Source organism: Brassica napus, chromosome A4 (genome assembly GCF_020379485.1).
Source record: "Brassica napus cultivar Da-Ae chromosome A4, Da-Ae, whole genome shotgun sequence".
Taxonomy (NCBI): domain Eukaryota; kingdom Viridiplantae; phylum Streptophyta; class Magnoliopsida; order Brassicales; family Brassicaceae; genus Brassica; species Brassica napus.
In genome coordinates this window covers 17,987,645-18,004,955 of record NC_063437.1, presented here as the reverse complement: position 1 = coordinate 18,004,955, position 17,311 = coordinate 17,987,645, and the positions used below count along the sequence as shown (strand labels likewise).

The window sequence follows — 17,311 nt, the reverse complement described above, 5'->3', positions numbered from 1 at the left end:
ACTGTTTTTTTAATTTTTTTAAAGTTTTTGATATTGCATGTAACTACTAACTTCCAGAACAATAGATTAAGGCCTCAAAATTTTTGATTCTTGACAAAAAAAAAACGCTTTACCCATTCAACAATATTCCAACCAAGATTCAGTACTCTTCATTACAGAAGATTACAGTTCTCTATTTGGTTCGAGTCTTGATGAATGTTTCGGCTATCTAGTGGTATGTACTGAGACATAACAGACACTATCTCTGAGTCCATGTAAGCCTGCATCGTAATTTTTATGAAGATAGAAAAATGATAATTAGAGTTTGATGAATGATGATGCATATAAAAGAAACTTCACAAGTAGCAAAGTGAACATTACCTGAATATGGTACTTGTAGAATATATAAGAACTTAAGGAGATGCCTGCAATGGCGGTTATAACCACAATTATGAAGAACCATCTGCTTCTTGATCTACTTATTCTCTCTGCACAAGCCATTGTGGATGTAAACTTTGAGATTTGCTTTGAAAATATCTGAAAAAAATAGTTTACATGTTTTCCACATACCAATACAAGTGTCTTGTTCTTTCAGATAGAGACTATTGTTGGAGCATTTGCATTCATATCCTCCCCAACTGTTCTTGCATTTGCAGTCATCACATTGACAAGCTGATTTCTCTTTGCATTCATCAATGTCTGCTTATGAAACAATTAAAAAACTGGTCAGAGAAAATGTCAACAAATCTCGATTTTACAATGATAAATTTTCACCTTCGCATTTCAGACCATCTCCATGGAAGCCTAGAGGGCAACGGCAACCTGATGTCTCTGAGTTCTAAATTGAATCAAAAACATACACTTAGTAAGAAACAGTTACAAAATTCTCATAACAAATGGAATAAAAGAAGTAGTCACTTAACCAAACAAGCAGAAAAATTTAGACCATTTCTAGTTTCAGACCAGCAGCCTCCTTCGTTCATTGAACATCTCGCAGGTCCATAAGCTGTATCAGTAACATGAAAATGACTTTTTATTATAGTAAAATCTGCAATGAGATATATCATAAGAAGAAGTTTGAAGAACATACGCTTGCAGGAGATATAACCATCTCCTTTATACTGAACACCATTGACAACAGGACACTCACATACTCTTCCCCTGAATGTATCCTAATAAAATCCATGTAATACATAAAGAAGAGATAATATAAACCGGTAAAAACATTGGTATGTAGCTTCTTCACACTGTACCTTGCAAGCCGTTATATTAGAGATTTTATCTTGCCAACATCCACCATTTGCCACAAGACATTCATTGGTCTCTATATCTGTTTTAGAATGGAGCAAGAAGAATGGTTTTTAGTATGTTCTTCACTAGCTAGCTTACTCGAGGGAAGTGACTTGACCTGTACTCAAACATATCAAAGGTTCAGTTCCCTCCTTGTATCCTGAACATATAGCCTTCAACACCGAGGTTCTCTCCAGCTTACCTAAGCATCAAACAGATTTAGTCTTTAAACTTTGTGATGATCCATGAGAAGGCAAAGCTTACCGCGATACTGAGAATTGTTGATGATCAATGTTGGAAAGATTGTGACAACTCCACGCTTCTCTTGGCCTAACTGTGCTTCAAAATGTCAAGAAAAAAGATATAACAAATAGCTTGGTAAATCTGAAGATACCACAAACCTGAAAAGCTTGCTCAGCTTTTAGAACTTCATTCTCTACATCAGCATCAGTATCACCAATGCATTTCTTGATCTTCTCAAGAGACAAACCTGATTAAAAAACAGTCAAGCAAAGACCACTGAAACTACTAAAGCAAAGAGATGGAAAAGATTGTATACCGAGAGATTCCACAACAGTCTGTGCACATTCTTTACTATATTTCTTCTCCTTCATAGAACACCTGATGTTAAAATCAGTCACATAATCCCACCACACCCAAGAACTATTCTTCCCCTTAGCTACTTTATGAACACATAACTGTCTCAGATTCTCATAAACAACGTCTTTCCCATTATATCCATCTTCATAGTCTAGCTCAGGGTCAGGAGCACAGTACCTCCCTTGGTTTATACACTGACTCTTGCACTGCCTGCTAAGTCGAAGCTCTTGGGGACAAAACCAAGAAATGTAATGAGGTGTGAACAAAGCATGACCACCTTTTTCAAGAATCTGAGCCGTTCCTTTGAAGTTTTTAATGAAACTCATCTGTTCATTGCAGTGTACACCACATTCATCATTGGTGTTAGCCCATAGCTCATACTCAACTCTCTCATCAGGGTTTGGTATAGTCTCACTCCAGTCTATCTTCAAAATTATTTCTTCGCCTTTGTTAAGAGCTTTCTTGAGGCTACCTCCGAAAGAGTGTAGGATCAAAGCTGATGGGATCTTGATTTTTTCTATTAAGTCAGGATCTTCATGTTGAGATTCCTCTGGTGAGTCCATTGCTATCAATGGCTCAACAATGTTATCTGCTAACAAAACAGCCGCTGCACCGGCTTGTTGCCCGTTCCATATCTTCAAAGCATAGTTACACACTAAAACGAAAAGAGGATAGAGTTGGATTCAATTACCCTCAAATATTAAACTTTCAAAGAAAAATTTCCAAAATAGCACATTTTAAACTTTATCAAAAAATAGCATCCAAATCCCAAAATAGCCTAAATATACCATGAAAACATTAAATTACTCTAACTCCTAAATTCTTATCCCACCCTACCCCGAAATTTTTTTTTTTTTGTCATCAAACTTTACAGATTCATATTAAACATAAAATCATTATCACTAAATCAAAACTCAAATATAAAATATTTTAATATGTTATTTTCTAAAAAAAAAATTCCTTTGTGTGCTAATCTTGACACTAAAAACATGACTTAGTGCTATGTTAAGGTTAAATCAAGTTTCAATTTAATTCTTGATTTAAAAAAAAAAAAACAAGTTTACCTCCACGATCAATGATGAGGATGGTGGGATAAGGAGACTTGGGTTTGAAGGTTTCGTTCAACGGATCGCATCCGTAAGCGCCTTGGCCTGCGTACACGGCGGAGCCGATCATGAAACCGCCGTGACTTGGGATGCCAAAGTTTGCTATGGCTGCGTCGTGCTTAGCTTTCATTTCCCAGGAGTTAAGGACCGTCACGCTGCTCTTCTCCACGAAGAATCTTGTTGAAACAACGTTGACCACCATGGTCAACGCTAGAAACAGAGTCAAGACAGTTTCTTTGTTGCTCGGAGACATTTCTCACTTCCCGACAGCAACAGAACTCGTTGTGTCTCAACCCGTTTCTGTATTTGACCGAGAAAAAGTTGAACTGAAGCTAATGAATACGGAAGCGAGGACGACTTGGTAGAGTCAGCGGAGCTACCATGACTCTGCAACTACGAAATTGTCCGAACCTCTCTGTTTCATCATTCATTATTTTATTTTCTAAAGATTATTTCTGGCTAATAATTAACGATAAATTATTTGGAAGGTTTACTTTGTGGGCCTACGAAGCCCATTTTGAATTTGCTGGGAAGTTCTTCGGTGACGAGTGGTTGTCCCACAAAATACTTTCTGAATTGGTTGAATTTTAAACAATTGAAATAGCTAGGTTGCTTAAGCAAGGAGGAGTTTGGCTTTGGAAGCTTACAAAGCTAAAAGGCATAGGATCTTTTCCAAGGCGAAAATTAATAACGTTTTAACTCTTTAACAAATTTAAGAAAACAAAGTGTTGGTTATAGTTATTTGTTTGCGCACAGAGAAAAAAAAGTGTGGCTACCATCTCTTTTGCCTTATTATTCAAATGTAACTTGTAGAAAAGGTAAAATGTACGTCGGTAATAAGAGCTTTTTAAATAGCTTAAAAAACTGACACTTGGCGCTTTGTTTATGGGCCTAAAGGAAGCTCTTTTGTATTATGGTTGTAAAACCACTGACTTTGCTTTCTCCATTTTCTACAAGTTATGCTCACTAAAACTCTATTTACTGTTGAGTATATGTAAACCGATATTTTAAATGTATATGATTAGTGAATTATAAAAGAAAAATATATTAGAGTAATTGCATCCTCTATACACGTTAGAAAGATAATTTAGGTGATTGGAAAAGTTGATATCTGCTCCTGTTTACAATAGACTTATGCCCAAAACTAACCCTATACGTATGTCCAAAACGTCGCTTTCATCAGAGTTTCCTGACACACAATGTGATTTGATTGATATTCGACGTCGGGGACAAAATGGTAAGTTCCCCACCACGCCTTTATCACCATACCCAAATAAAAAGTTAACCGCTATGAAACCTAAATATCTTTCGTTCCTTGTATTTTCAGCGAAATGGCCCAATATATTATTAGTTTGTTACTATCAAAATGGATAAAAGGATTGAGATAGTAAGATGAGGGAAGAGTAAGAAAATGATGGTCAATGCAACTTTGGATGCTAGAACTGTCTTCTCTTCCTTTACACGCAAAACTATGCCGTTTTCGGATTTCCTTTTATTTCATTGTGCCCCTTTTATCTTTTTCTTTTCTAGTTTTACCTACTTTCTAGCATGCAGTAAATCGTTTTGAAGAATATATTGACAAATTCATGTGTAGTAGTAGCTATATTTTAGTGGATAAATAATCCACTGTATTTAAAAATGCATTCTCAAACCGAGACAAACTTACATTACTTAGAACATCTCCAATAGTTGATTTTATTTTTTTCTTCAAAATTTGAAATTCTTAAAAAAATAAATAAACATGCTCTCCAATGGTTTGCTTCATATTTTCTTCAAAATGGAATATTCTAAATATATTCTACCACCACTTTATAATTAATTATTAATAACACTTTATACTTTTTCAAATTCACTAATTTTACTCATATGTTTTGTTTTAACATTAGTTAGACTCAATTACTATTTATTATAAATTAATAATTATTATATAATACAATTATTACACATAACATAAATAAATAAATAAAATATTTTATAAAAAACACTAAATACATATATCTCTTAAATGATTAAAAATATATTGTAAAACAAAAAATGAACTTATTTTATTTTAAATTCTTCTAAATCGAACATAAAATTCTTAGAAATCAATCATTTCATATTCTTCTTTATTAACATACAATTAGATAAAATTAATAATTTAAGATTAAGGATTAGTTTGTCAATAAAAGAGTTTATCTTCAAAGTTAAAACATTTTCTTTGGCAATTGGTTACCGGTTGCATAGCGGTAAAGAAAAATCTAAGGTCTCGAGGTATTCAAGGGGATACGATCTGTGCACGCTGTGGAGCACCTGAGGAGTCCATCAATCATGTATTTTTTGAATGTCCTCCGGCAATCCAGGTTTGGGCTTTGTCACAGATTCCTTCAAATCCAGATTTTTTTCCCATGCAATCACTTTTTGCAAATATGGATCATTTATTTTGGAGGGTGTCTCCACCAATGGAAGATAATCATTTTGCATGGATTCTATGGTATATATGGAAAGGAAGAAACAATAAGGTTTTTAGCAATTTGGATATTGATCCCCGCGATACCCTCAAGTTGGCGGAAACAGAATCGGCCCTCTGGACTGAGGCGCAAATTAAAAATGAACAGGGGTCTGATCAGACCCGAATGGTAGTGGATGCGACATTGCCCACTATTTCTGGTAGATGGTGTTTCACGGATGGTTCATGGAAGGAAAATGATCGGCTTTCGGGACAAGGATGGTGTAGTACTCTAGAAGGTTTTGACAGTCTGATGGGAGCAAGGAATACTAGAGCGGGTCAATCCCCACTGCACTCGGAGATAGAGGCGCTCATATGGGCAATGGAATGTATGAGGAACTTAAGACAATATAATGTTACTTTTGCGACAGATTGTTCTCAGTTGGTGAAGATGGTTTCTGAACCCGAAGAATGGCCCGCATTTGCAAGTTATTTGGAAGATATCAAGATCCTGCAAAGAAGTTTCCACAGCTCAGAGCTCATCCATATAAGAAGGACGCTAAACACAAGGGCGGATAGTCTAGCACGCAGTGCAAGAAAGCAACCCTCATTTGTAGTCCATATGGATGCGGAGCTACCACTTTGGTTCACAGAGTTTATATGAGTCTGTTTGTTTGCTGACAAAAAAAAAAAAAAAAAAAAAAAAGAGTTTATCTTCAAAAAAATGAAGAACTGAACAATATTTCTTCAAATTTGAAGAAACACTGTTAAATTCTTCAAAATTTGAAGAAATGAAAAAAAAAATGAAATACCAATGAAATAAAAAAATAAAACAAAAAGTGTAAAATAAAGCACCATTAGAGATAGGGCTGGGCATAATATCCATACCCGAACCGACCCAAAAAATAGGGTACCCGACCCGATGGGATCCTGCCTAAATATCTGAATGAGACCATTTTTGAAAAACCCAAAAAAAACCGAAACCGAACCCGGCCCGCACCGAGAACCGAATGAGTATCCAAACATATCCAAACATATAAATATATATAATAGTATTTTAAATTATATTTATAATAGTATTAATACCTAAAATTAAAAATATAAATCATATATATTAGTTATTTTTAGTATTTATAGATAAAAAAAATAGATTTTTGGTTAAAAACACTCAAATAAATTATGTATATGGTTACTTTCAGACAAAAAATAACCAATTCGAGTAATATAAATTGAGTATTTTTTGGTTTTTAAGTTATTTTAGATAAGTTTGAGTAATTTGGATATAAAATACCTGAATTGAATTGAGTAGTTTGGTTACTTCGAATAAAATCCGAACCCACCCGGATCCAACTCGAACCCGACCCGTTTTTTTGTAATATCCGAATGGAACTATTTTTGAAAATCCAAAAAAAATTGATACCCGAATGGATATTATTCATATCCGAAAAGATACCCGAATGCCGAGGCCTAATTAGAGATGCTCTTAGCATGTTTTGGCATGCTAAAGTAAACTGAACCAATGACTAAATACCATGTCTAAGTTTGACAAAATTTGAAAGTAATCTAAGAGAATAAGAACATATATATAAGAGAATACGAACATATATATATATATATATATATATATATATATATATGTTTCTGATCTGTCAATTGCATTGATTCGTTCATTACTAAGTACTAACTATAATCTATAATAATATTAGATCGAAAAATCCAGTATTTGATCCATAATTTCTAGATACTAGCTAGAGTTACCTATAAGAATAATTAAGATCTTAACTCACACAAAAGTATACAGTACTATTCAATACTACTCATCATCACTTAGCTTTCGTTGATACAACATCAATGCTGGTTCGCGATGCATGTGCCATGTATTTTGGGACCTCTGAAGTCACCGACGTACTATATATTTATAACTACATCAAATCGTTGATCCCAAAAAAAATATATATCAAATCAAGTTAATATGTATGGATACATGCAGGGTTGGTTGGTGATTATTAAATGCCACTTGTACCGAAATACTTTTAACAGACTGCCTTATATTTTCTAAACCGGCCGGGAAAGATGTTAATAAGTGTGTGGATACTCCCACTAAAACATTTTGAGGTGAGTTGTTTATGTGTGAGAGAGTGTGCTTAGAATATACAATTTTTATCTTCACAAAATGAAAACTATGTATATGTAAAAAAGGCCAGAACTAGAATTATTAAGAGCATCTAAACAAGTATATATAAACTTACGTATAGTCAGGCCATCTTTGCATTAGGGGTGGACAGAAGGCAAGTACTTGCCAATTCTTGGTTATTTGCTACTTGACTTGCTTTGTCCGAGTAATTTTTTTTACGAATTGATACTTGACTTGTTTAAAACAAGTACTTGTTTTATCAAGTATTTGAAAAAAAAATTGATACTTGCAAATAATTTGTCTTGCCTTGTTACTTGCTAAACCAAGTAATTGTCTCTTGATTACATACAAAAAAAAACACATTCTAAATTTTTAATTTTCAAAAGTCACATAAATTTTCAAATAAATAGACAAAAATGAAAATAAGCGTTCAAAATATTGAAAGACCATATGAAACTCAATGTTCCACTATTTTGTTTCTCTATTTTATTTCGATGTTCCAAAATTTTTTTGCAAGTAACAAGTATTATTTATCAAGTAACAAGTATTTTATAGAACGAATAATAAGTAACGAGTAATGAGGCAAGTACCAAAAAATAAAACGATACTTGATACTTGCCTTGTCCTTGCAAATAGTAAATTTTTTTGACTTATTACTTGCCTTGCTAACGGCAAGTACTCGGTTTTTCAAAGCGAATACAAATCAAGTCACGAATATAAAACGAGTATCGAGAGTAATGATGCCCAGCCTTACTTTGCATGAGAGAGTGAAAAATCGCTAGCAATAAAAATAAATAAAAGCACAAAGTGTGTAACTCTGGATGTGAAAAACGGTCCAAACCCTTTATAAGCACGTCTGTCTATATATGTTTATGCATGTGTGTGTGTGTATTTGTTTCTACACGCCTTTCTTGATCCCCCTACATGTGGACGTATTTCGTCTTTAAATTGTTTTTTCTGCTACTTTGCATAATTTCATTTTTATAAAATATGTAAAATACTTATCTAAAAACAAATTATCAGTATCAAATAATCTCGTTTTATTGTTACTGTGTTTATGCTGTACTGTACGGTCTCACATTGTAATTCTAGGAGCTGAGTGACCAAATTTTTTAATAATAAAAGTAGTTTCTGAGAAATTCATTTCGAGTGAGAATGCACAAACTCAAACCAATGTGATTAGACTGTAACACACATGTGAAGTCAAATTTCGTATACTTAATTAAATTACAGTGAGATATATTATTTTCCACGTAACTCCCACAAAACAATATCACCTGCAAAATTAGAATTTCCAAACTTTGAGTTAACAGACAACATGTAAGATTTCGATGACTTTTGTACGTGTGACCTCATAAGCAAAAAGATATACTAGACTACAAGGCAAAATATCCATACAATAATATCTCTAATAATATACAGTATAGTATACGGTTCTACCTATTGGAGATGGGATTCGGACCACTTGGGACTCCATGTTCACTGTCATTGAGCATCTTCCCCTTCCGCCATGTGGTCATCGGCCGCCGAACCCTAAAGCTCTCTCTTCTTCTCCCTTCAGGCGAAGTCACCGCCACATCATTGACGTGCGAGGCATCCCGGTGAGTTTGATCAATGGTTCTTTGATGGGTTTGGAGGATTAGAGAAAAGAAGACGAAGAGAACAAGTGAAACGATGATGTGAGGAGATCGCATCACATGTTATATAAGTATAAGATTATGAGCTGATATTACAAGAAGAACACACACAAAACAAAAGAGAGTTTATTCAGGTTATACAGAATTACTGAGCTCTTGAAAGATCAAGAAATGAGTGTTCTTACTGGTAGAGAGAGATGTGTGAGATTGTTTTGTGGAAATGTTTTTTCTTTGGTGTATTAATGCGTGGAAAGTGCAAGAGGAAAATAAAGAAAATAAAAGAAAAAGCAAAGATGGTACGAATTTTTTTACTTTGTCTGTGTGTGAATGCGAACTTTGAGGATTGATTGAGTCTTGAGACTGAAAAATCAAAGGGGTTACAGTCTTTTTAAATATGACGTCACTTTTATATAAAAGACTCGATGTTAATTTCTTCTTGAAGATATTTATAACTAAAATAAAAACAAAAGATATTTATAATTTACACAAATTATAAAAAAAAAGAAAGTTAAAAATTTATTGCAAAGAATATGATTCTGTATATAGGAGGTAAAACTGAAAGCCATCGACTTTGACGGGAAAAAAGACATTTGAGCATTGATTTGGAGGTGTCGGAGACAAACACAAGCTGATGAACAAGTTTTTGTTTCTTCACTATTTTTAACATATAGTTGATGACTTGATTCTAATCAACTAACACTGATAATTCAAACAAAAGAAAAAGGAAAGGGGTGGAGAAAAGGAGAACGAGAAAAAAAGTTATTTACCGAATATCATGAGCCAAAAAAAAGACAAAGAGTCTCTTCCATGACAAGATTTAACGATGTCATGTTCTTATTTGGACAATTTTCAGGTCACTGGTGAAAAGATTTGGAAAATCAAATCAATTGGAAAAGAGGGAGTGTCGGAGTTATTAGAAAGAAAACTAGAATAAATATTATTAAGTAGAGTTTTGATTTAAAATATTTTATCTTAAGAAACCATGTGAACGGGACTTGATTACTTAGAGCATGATTAATGAAGGGTCTTATAGTGAAGTTCTTAGCAGAATATAAACTGGTTCTTAACTTTTTTTAGTTAAAAGTTAAAAGACGATTTCTTATATTCTGCTAAGAACTCTACTCTAAAAACCTCCATTAATCTTGCTCTTACAGGTTATCATAATCTTAGCGAATGACAATAAGTCAATAATGTATCAGCAGCCGTAGGCATTGACTTGGCATCTCGGCTAATTATCGTCCGGTGCATGAAATGTTTTTAAGATATAACTAAAAAACATTGGCTTGATGAATTTGCAACATAAACTCACTAAAAAAACATGTGTTTTCGTATAAAGATCCTAAGCTATAATATGCTAGAAACATGTTTTCATCTTCAAATTCCTGTACATTTTCACATCAAGTTTCAATCTTTACAATTTGTATTTGAAGTGCATTCCTCACTCGGAAGCACTCTTGGAGGAACACTAGTTCTTGCATTCACCATGATTAACTTACCAATAACGTATTGAAATGTGGATAGCTTAGATTCTCTAGAATTCTCTTCTCCTTTTTCTGTTATCTGGCTATCCCAACTAATTGTGTTGTCTTGTTATGGTTAGAGCGTTAAAATGTCCTGAAACAGACATTGCACCAGTGTTCATGATCTCCTAACCTAACCGTGTTTTGGAAGGTTCAAGTTGCCATCAGCAGCATGCCCACCTTAGAAAAGATCTCCCATTACTAACCATCAGTCGATAAAAAACAACCGCAATAGTGTGAGAAATTGATCCAGCTTGTATATTCTGTCAACATAGTGTGGAAACCCGCAACCATCTATTCTTCGAGTGCGCATATACTATGGCAGCATGGACCAAGTTAACACGCGGACTTCTTGGTTCACACTTCAGTGCTGATTGGAATAATTTGATTCTTTTGCTAGTCAACAACACTCTCGATTGCAGGGTCAGATTTCTGGTGCGATTTGTTTTCCAAGCAACCATTCACACTCTCTGGAGGGAAAGGAATGATAGACGTCATGGCTCAAACCCCATGCCTACTGCACTGCTGGTCAGATTTGTTGATCGCCAAGTGAAGAACAAATGCCTATCCATCGACGCTATGGGAAACAACAGACTTGAAGCTCTTCTGCAGCTCTGGTTTGCTTCTCAAGAATAATATGCTTTAGGAAAAGTTTATCTCTTTCAGTTTAGAACACAAACGTTACACATGATGTACAAAAGCTTTTTCTTTGAATAAATTTAACATTATATTCAAAAAAAAAGAACATGATTTTGTACTCGTTATATGCAAAGTAAAGATAATGTATGGTTCAGGTTTTGATTGGAGACATGCGGTGTAATTGATTTACTTTGAGTTAGGAATATAAATCATTGATAACTCAAAAATTTTATCAATCATGCATTAAATTTATTTATTTTTATTAAAATTTGATTTAACAATTTGTTGTTTGGGTTATAATTTTGACTTAGATACTTTGTAAAATTGTTAATTTAAAACATAAACCAACATTAACCAAATTTTCATGTTTTAGAAGTTGAGTTCACATAAATTTTATTGCAAGTTACATTATACTGCAACTCAATTTTGATACTATATATTACCAATAGGAGCCTATAGTTGACTTTTTGTTTGATTAATTATTTGGTTTGACTTACCTCTCGTATAAACACATTAGTGAGGAAACCAAGAAAATTGTTGACCACAACCATATTTTACGGCACTTAAATTCTTCGTTCAAAGTTCAAACAAACACAAAGATCAACAGATCTTTTTTTCTGTTTTATGTACGAAAAATACAAAAACACATGGTTGCAGTCGTGTCACGTTGTCCAACATGTGCGACCATGTAAGATCAAATACAAGTGATCAAGATTTCTTTTTAATAAATTTTATTCTTTTGGAATACTAATTTATTTTTATTTTTATCCTTTTTTTGTGTGTAACTGAATACCATTCAGCTACTTACTTTGGTAGGTTTTAAACTTTGGTTTAGAAATTAAAACATATGCAAGTTAAGTCATTCATTTCTTAATTTAAACTAGTATTATTCTTCTTATACATCTAAAATGACAAATTCACAGTATATAACTGTTGAGAAAAAATCGCACAATCTTGATCCAGAAAGCTAAAGTAGTTATTAAACATGTTTAAAATGAAAGAAAATTAAACTAATTTCCACCTAAATACTGATGTGAATCCAGTTTAAAGGTCCCCATTTGCCAACGGCTCATTCCTTTGAAGTCTCAACTTCCGGACCCTCCTCGCCTTCATCTTCATCAATAACGTAATTAAGAGCACTAACTACTAACTAGTAGAGTTAAATGATCTTTAATTGTCACCTACATAAAATTCCAAACCTTATTAGAAGCTTCTTCTAGAGTCTAGACCCTCAACATACTACTTGTCTTCCCTTACTTTTACACAGGGTTTTATATTCTTTCTTATTCAAACACGTTTCCAAGTTAGATGATGAGCACAGAACAGTTTTGTTCTTTTACTAGTCGTCGGAAGAAAACCTTAGTAAAAAGTAGATAAACAAAAACAAAACACAGTTGCACTGAGTTTCTGTTTCTTTCTTTATCGTTACTCTGTTTTAAGCTGAAACAAAGTGTCTTCAGTTCCGATCAAAGATGGGTCTTTACGTAGAATGTCATCGTCTTCGTGATCGTTGACGAAGACATGGCAGCGTCTTCTCAGGTAGAGATCGCGTCTCTGCGATCTAACTTCGGATGTCTCCTCAGAGATTGCAACAGAAGAAACAACAACGATGACGTCATTGTCAAGAAGAATCTGCACGCACAAGTGAAATCTCCAGTTATCTCCGACAAGAACTCGCAGAACAGAGTCGGTTCTTGGAAAGGGAACAAGCCAAGAAAGAAGAGCAAAAGCCGTCTTGGATCGCCGGAGAAACTACGTGTCGGAAAAGCAGCGAGCAACTTTTCCGACAGGACTAAACCTTCGCTCGTGCAGATATGGGAGGCACGGCTGAGTCCATCCAACGGCGGAAACTCTCCGATCCACGGCCAAGGAACTGAGAGAAGTGTTGGAGCGAGCGTTCAAGAAGAAACCAACCTTTCGGCTCCCTCCATCGACGGCGAATCTGAGTCAGAGAACGAGTCGAGGGATCATGATCCAACGGTGGAGATTGAATCCGAGACTCTCCACTCGGTTCCTGACTCGGGAGAGAGCAAATGGGGCCGAGTCGCTGAGATTATCCGGAGACTGAAGCTAACCGCCGGCGATAATGTCGGTGCAGTTGAGAAAACGTCTTTACCGGAGAAAAGTAATTTTCCGGTGGTTTCTTCGCCGCGTCTCCGAGGACGGCAAGCGTTTACCGATTTGCTTACGCGTATAGAACGCGACCGTCGCCGGGAACTACAGTCGCTTCTTGAACGCAACGCAGTTTCTAAATTTCCTCAACGCGGTCGCCTCCAGGTAACTTGTATTTTTCAAAACCCACCCACTATTTTAACATCATTTACACAAAAAGCTCACAACTTAATTAATTACAAGTTAACCCAGTTTCAGAGTAGTAAATTAAAATCTCGCGCTTTTCCTTGTTAACACAGTCAATGTTGCGGCTAAGGAGTCTCAAACGCGGCCTAGTGATTCAAGATCGTCACCGGTCTAGCCCAAAATCACCTGATTTGAATCGCCTCCAACCTTGTTCTACAGTTCTCCACCTAAGGTATGATCAAGAACCTCTGCTCTCTCTTCTGACAAGTTTATTCTGATCTCAATCTCTCAATGATTAAGCAGGGAAAGATTTCGAGGAAACGCCGCTTCTTCTAGGGAGAAATTAAGCCGTCAAAAGCGCAAGATAAAGGAGGCAATGCTACTCAAGAAAGAAACAGTTTCAAATTTGAGTTACCTTGAGCCGCAAGAAACAATAGTACCAGAAGCTTTGATAAGAGAATCTGATGACACTAGCCCCCGCTCCAGCGTAACTCATCAAGAATCACAGATCCTGGACAACACTGTAGAAAGCGGTTGTCAAGGGAGTCAAGAAACGTTGTATGGATGGGAGGAGCAAGAAGAGTATGAGGAAGAACAGTCTTGTTACGGAGAAATGAGCTATTATGACTGGTTTACAGAAATATCTCGGCCTCGGACTTACTGGGAAGATCTGAGGAAATCGCGGTATTTGGAAGTGATGAACACTCGATCTGACAAAGATGATATATGCAGACTCCTTGAGAGGTTAAACCCAAATCAAACAATTATCTATCTCAATCCAAAACTTATTTTAACCTAAAACCAGTTCTTTTGCTCATGCAGAAGAACGGTTTCTGATTTTCTCCAGAGTGGATTGCGAGAGAAGATCGATAAGCTAATAATGTCCCGTGTTCAGACACATTCTGTTCAACTGATTGACAAAGCTGGTAAAGAGGAACAGAATTGTGACATAGGCGACGAAGTAGAAGATGATGACTTGAGCCAGACGTCATCGCAGCTATTTGCATCATCACCGGCAGGTTCATGGAGTTCTCAGGACACAGGAGTTACTTCCACTCCTGACTTATTATTACCTCTTCACAATCTCCAGACCACTGTGAGTCTTCTCTTTTTTTCGACATGTAAAAAAAAACAAACTAAACCTTGTGAGATTGGCATTTATATCACAAAAACATGTTTTAGGAGGTGGAGATTATAAGCGAAATGAGATCACAGATCTTACAGCTACAGCTAGAAATGTCGGAGCTACGAGACTCTGTCAAAACGTGTTTGGACGTAAACGCTAGCCTTCAAAAGTCAGTTCACAGGGAAAACCCACTGAAACGCAAATGCTGCGTTTGCAACGAAACTCAAGTTGATACACTTCTATACAGGTACCAATTAATACCAATTACACCTTATCTTTGGACCTTTGGTGAAAGGTTGTGATCTTCTTTGTATACGTTTCCTACAAGATTTGTATTGCGTTTGATTTATATGTAGGTGCGGCCACATGTGCACATGCCTGAGATGCGCAAATGAACTACAATGTAATGGCGGGAAGTGTCCGATTTGTTATGCTAAGATCCTTGACGTTGTCCGTGTCTTCGTCGATTCAAGAACCTAAAACTAATAAAACCAACGGTTCAAAACGCTAACGATACTTCACTTAACCTTACAAACGTTTTCTTTTGTTTTATGACTTTTTTTCTTCCTTTGTTTGCTTTTAAGCTAGACTGTAGCGCGTTTGCGTTTTGGATCTGCGTCCAGGATTCATATCCATGCTCTTTATTGTTGGAATAACTAACCGAGCCTCTTTTCTTGATGTTGAAGTCTTCTTCTTGTAAAGACACGTGCACATCAAGTTTGAACGAGGTTAAAAGGTTTAGTATTTTTAGTACTAACCCTTTATTTTATATTTTTAGTTATATGTACAAGTATAAAACAATGACAGAAACATGTTTATAGCATTGTTTTACTGATCGACCATTTGTAATAAGTAAAAAATATTAAGCATAAAACAGAACCAAACAGGACAGAGCATTATTGTTTGAAAAAAAAGAAAGAGAGATGAAAGATTAATTTTCCTGAAGAATGCTCATAATCTGGTTAAGCAGAGACTCAAACTAAAATAGAGCGTAAATATTCGCTCTATATTGATATATACTAATAGACACACCTATTATTCGCAAATACGAAAATATTTCACGCGTTCTGTGCTGCTAAGAACGTATTGAAGTCATCTCTAGCTTTAAGCAGCCGCGGGGTGATACACGATCTTGGTGAAGTAGGACATGAAACAGAGGACGTGGTCGAAAACCTAACACGGCGTTGCGGTGACATCTCAACCGAACCTCTTTGTTGCCTTACCGACAAAGACGTCTTTAAAACGCTACTCAAAGCTGGACTTCCTGTTTCCTTGTCGAAGAAGAAACCCAAACTCACTGGCTCTTGCACATCTCCGCCACCTCCACTTCCACAGTTGATCATCTCCACGGGAAGATCGAAGTACAGCCGGCCGTTTTCTCGGGCCAGAGCAGTCGTTGAAGCCCATGAGCCACACTCGAATTTCTCGAGGGAGGCACTTAGGGAGACAGCAGAGTTAGAGAACGATGACGCTTTGATCGTTTTCTTCTTTATAGGAGAATCCTCGCTTTTTGGTGACCTAACAGGCTTTTGCTTCCCAAAACCAGCGAGAGATAAGCAGAAGGCACTGCACTTGAAATTTTCTTCTTGTTCTTCAGAAAACATGGTTTCTTGGTGGCCAAGCTTCTTCCGTTGCTTCATCATCGGCTGGGGAAGAACAGGTAGCGGCACGGCGGTGTCTCTTGGAGGAGACATCGCCATAGGTAAGACTATTCTGAAGCTTTCATCTTTTACAGATGGGCGGGAAACTGTCAGCTGGTTCTGGAGAGCTGCATTCTTCGCCAAGAAATTGAAGTTAGAGTTAGGGTTAGGGTTTTCTCCGGGAGAAACGCTGAGAGACTGCCACTCGTCGTTGCTCCATTTGTTGGTTAGACCATCTTCAAACACAATCAACGCTGGAGGAGACATCACAAACTCAGTAAGCTAAGATAATATTATTACTAAAGATGGTGAACGAAAAATTGAGATTTTTAGGGTTGGCTTGGAAAATTAGAAATCTCAGAGTATATATAAATGTGGGAAGGAAGTGGAGAGCACGTCTATGGCGGTGTGGAGAAGTAGTGATTAACATGTAGAGGTTTTAATACAGAGGCGGTCTGAAAAAGTAAGTACATGATAGATATTTGAGTATAAAAATCAAGAAGATACATGATAATGTATGAATATACTAAATCCGTGTTTTCACATTTTGACCATTGTGCAGTACGTGAGGATAATCAAATGAATTGTGAATCTTGACCAAGAAATAAAAGAAAATGATTTTTTGGTTGTTGGATCATTAGATATATATGTATATATTTTGCTTTTTGATATATGTATATGTTTAATTCTTGGCAATAACGAGAAACAAATGTTGCCAACGAAATATTATGGTTTTGGTTTTCATTTTATAAAAAAGAACAAATTATTCAGCACCATTGAGGATTTTGGAAAGTAGTTGACCTAAGAAGAGTTAGGGTAACTAGGTTTTATGGTATTTGCCAATTCTAAACAAAAACTAAAACCATATATTTCATTGTAATCGGTCTATTCTGGTTTACTTTGGATTTGTTGTG

The 17,311-nt window shown here is 35.7% G+C and overlaps 4 protein-coding genes across 4 annotated transcripts; 1 reads left to right on the top strand and 3 right to left on the bottom strand.

Moving 5' to 3' along the window:
- Positions 1–47: 47 nt before the first annotated feature.
- On the bottom strand, positions 48–3,416 carry LOC106447211 (vacuolar-sorting receptor 5). Its single transcript, XM_048778476.1, has 12 exons — positions 2,934–3,416; positions 1,829–2,524; positions 1,671–1,759; positions 1,534–1,603; positions 1,388–1,471; positions 1,233–1,309; positions 1,070–1,151; positions 903–985; positions 754–817; positions 550–678; positions 361–467; positions 48–260 (listed from the first exon to the last, which is right to left on the bottom strand). The coding sequence occupies exons 1-12, from the start codon at positions 3,226–3,228 to the stop codon at positions 153–155; spliced, it is 1,884 nt and encodes a 627-aa protein (XP_048634433.1). The 5' UTR covers positions 3,229–3,416; the 3' UTR covers positions 48–152.
- A 5,339-nt stretch (positions 3,417–8,755) lies between these two features.
- Positions 8,756–10,471, bottom strand: LOC111215384 (CLAVATA3/ESR (CLE)-related protein 42). Its single transcript, XM_048778475.1, has one exon. The coding sequence runs from the start codon at positions 9,229–9,231 to the stop codon at positions 8,974–8,976; it is 258 nt and encodes an 85-aa protein (XP_048634432.1). The 5' UTR covers positions 9,232–10,471; the 3' UTR covers positions 8,756–8,973.
- Positions 10,472–11,745: 1,274 nt separating this feature from the next.
- Positions 11,746–15,432, top strand: LOC106450166. Its single transcript, XM_022718294.2, has 6 exons — positions 11,746–13,610; positions 13,745–13,863; positions 13,935–14,375; positions 14,454–14,727; positions 14,814–15,004; positions 15,114–15,432. Exons 1-6 carry the CDS (start codon positions 12,855–12,857, stop codon positions 15,235–15,237), a joined length of 1,905 nt encoding a protein of 634 aa, XP_022574015.2. The 5' UTR covers positions 11,746–12,854; the 3' UTR covers positions 15,238–15,432.
- A 222-nt stretch (positions 15,433–15,654) lies between these two features.
- On the bottom strand, positions 15,655–16,943 carry LOC106450167. Its single transcript, XM_048778474.1, has one exon. The coding sequence runs from the start codon at positions 16,662–16,664 to the stop codon at positions 15,816–15,818; it is 849 nt and encodes a 282-aa protein (XP_048634431.1). The 5' UTR covers positions 16,665–16,943; the 3' UTR covers positions 15,655–15,815.
- Between the last annotated feature and the right edge of the window lie 368 nt (positions 16,944–17,311).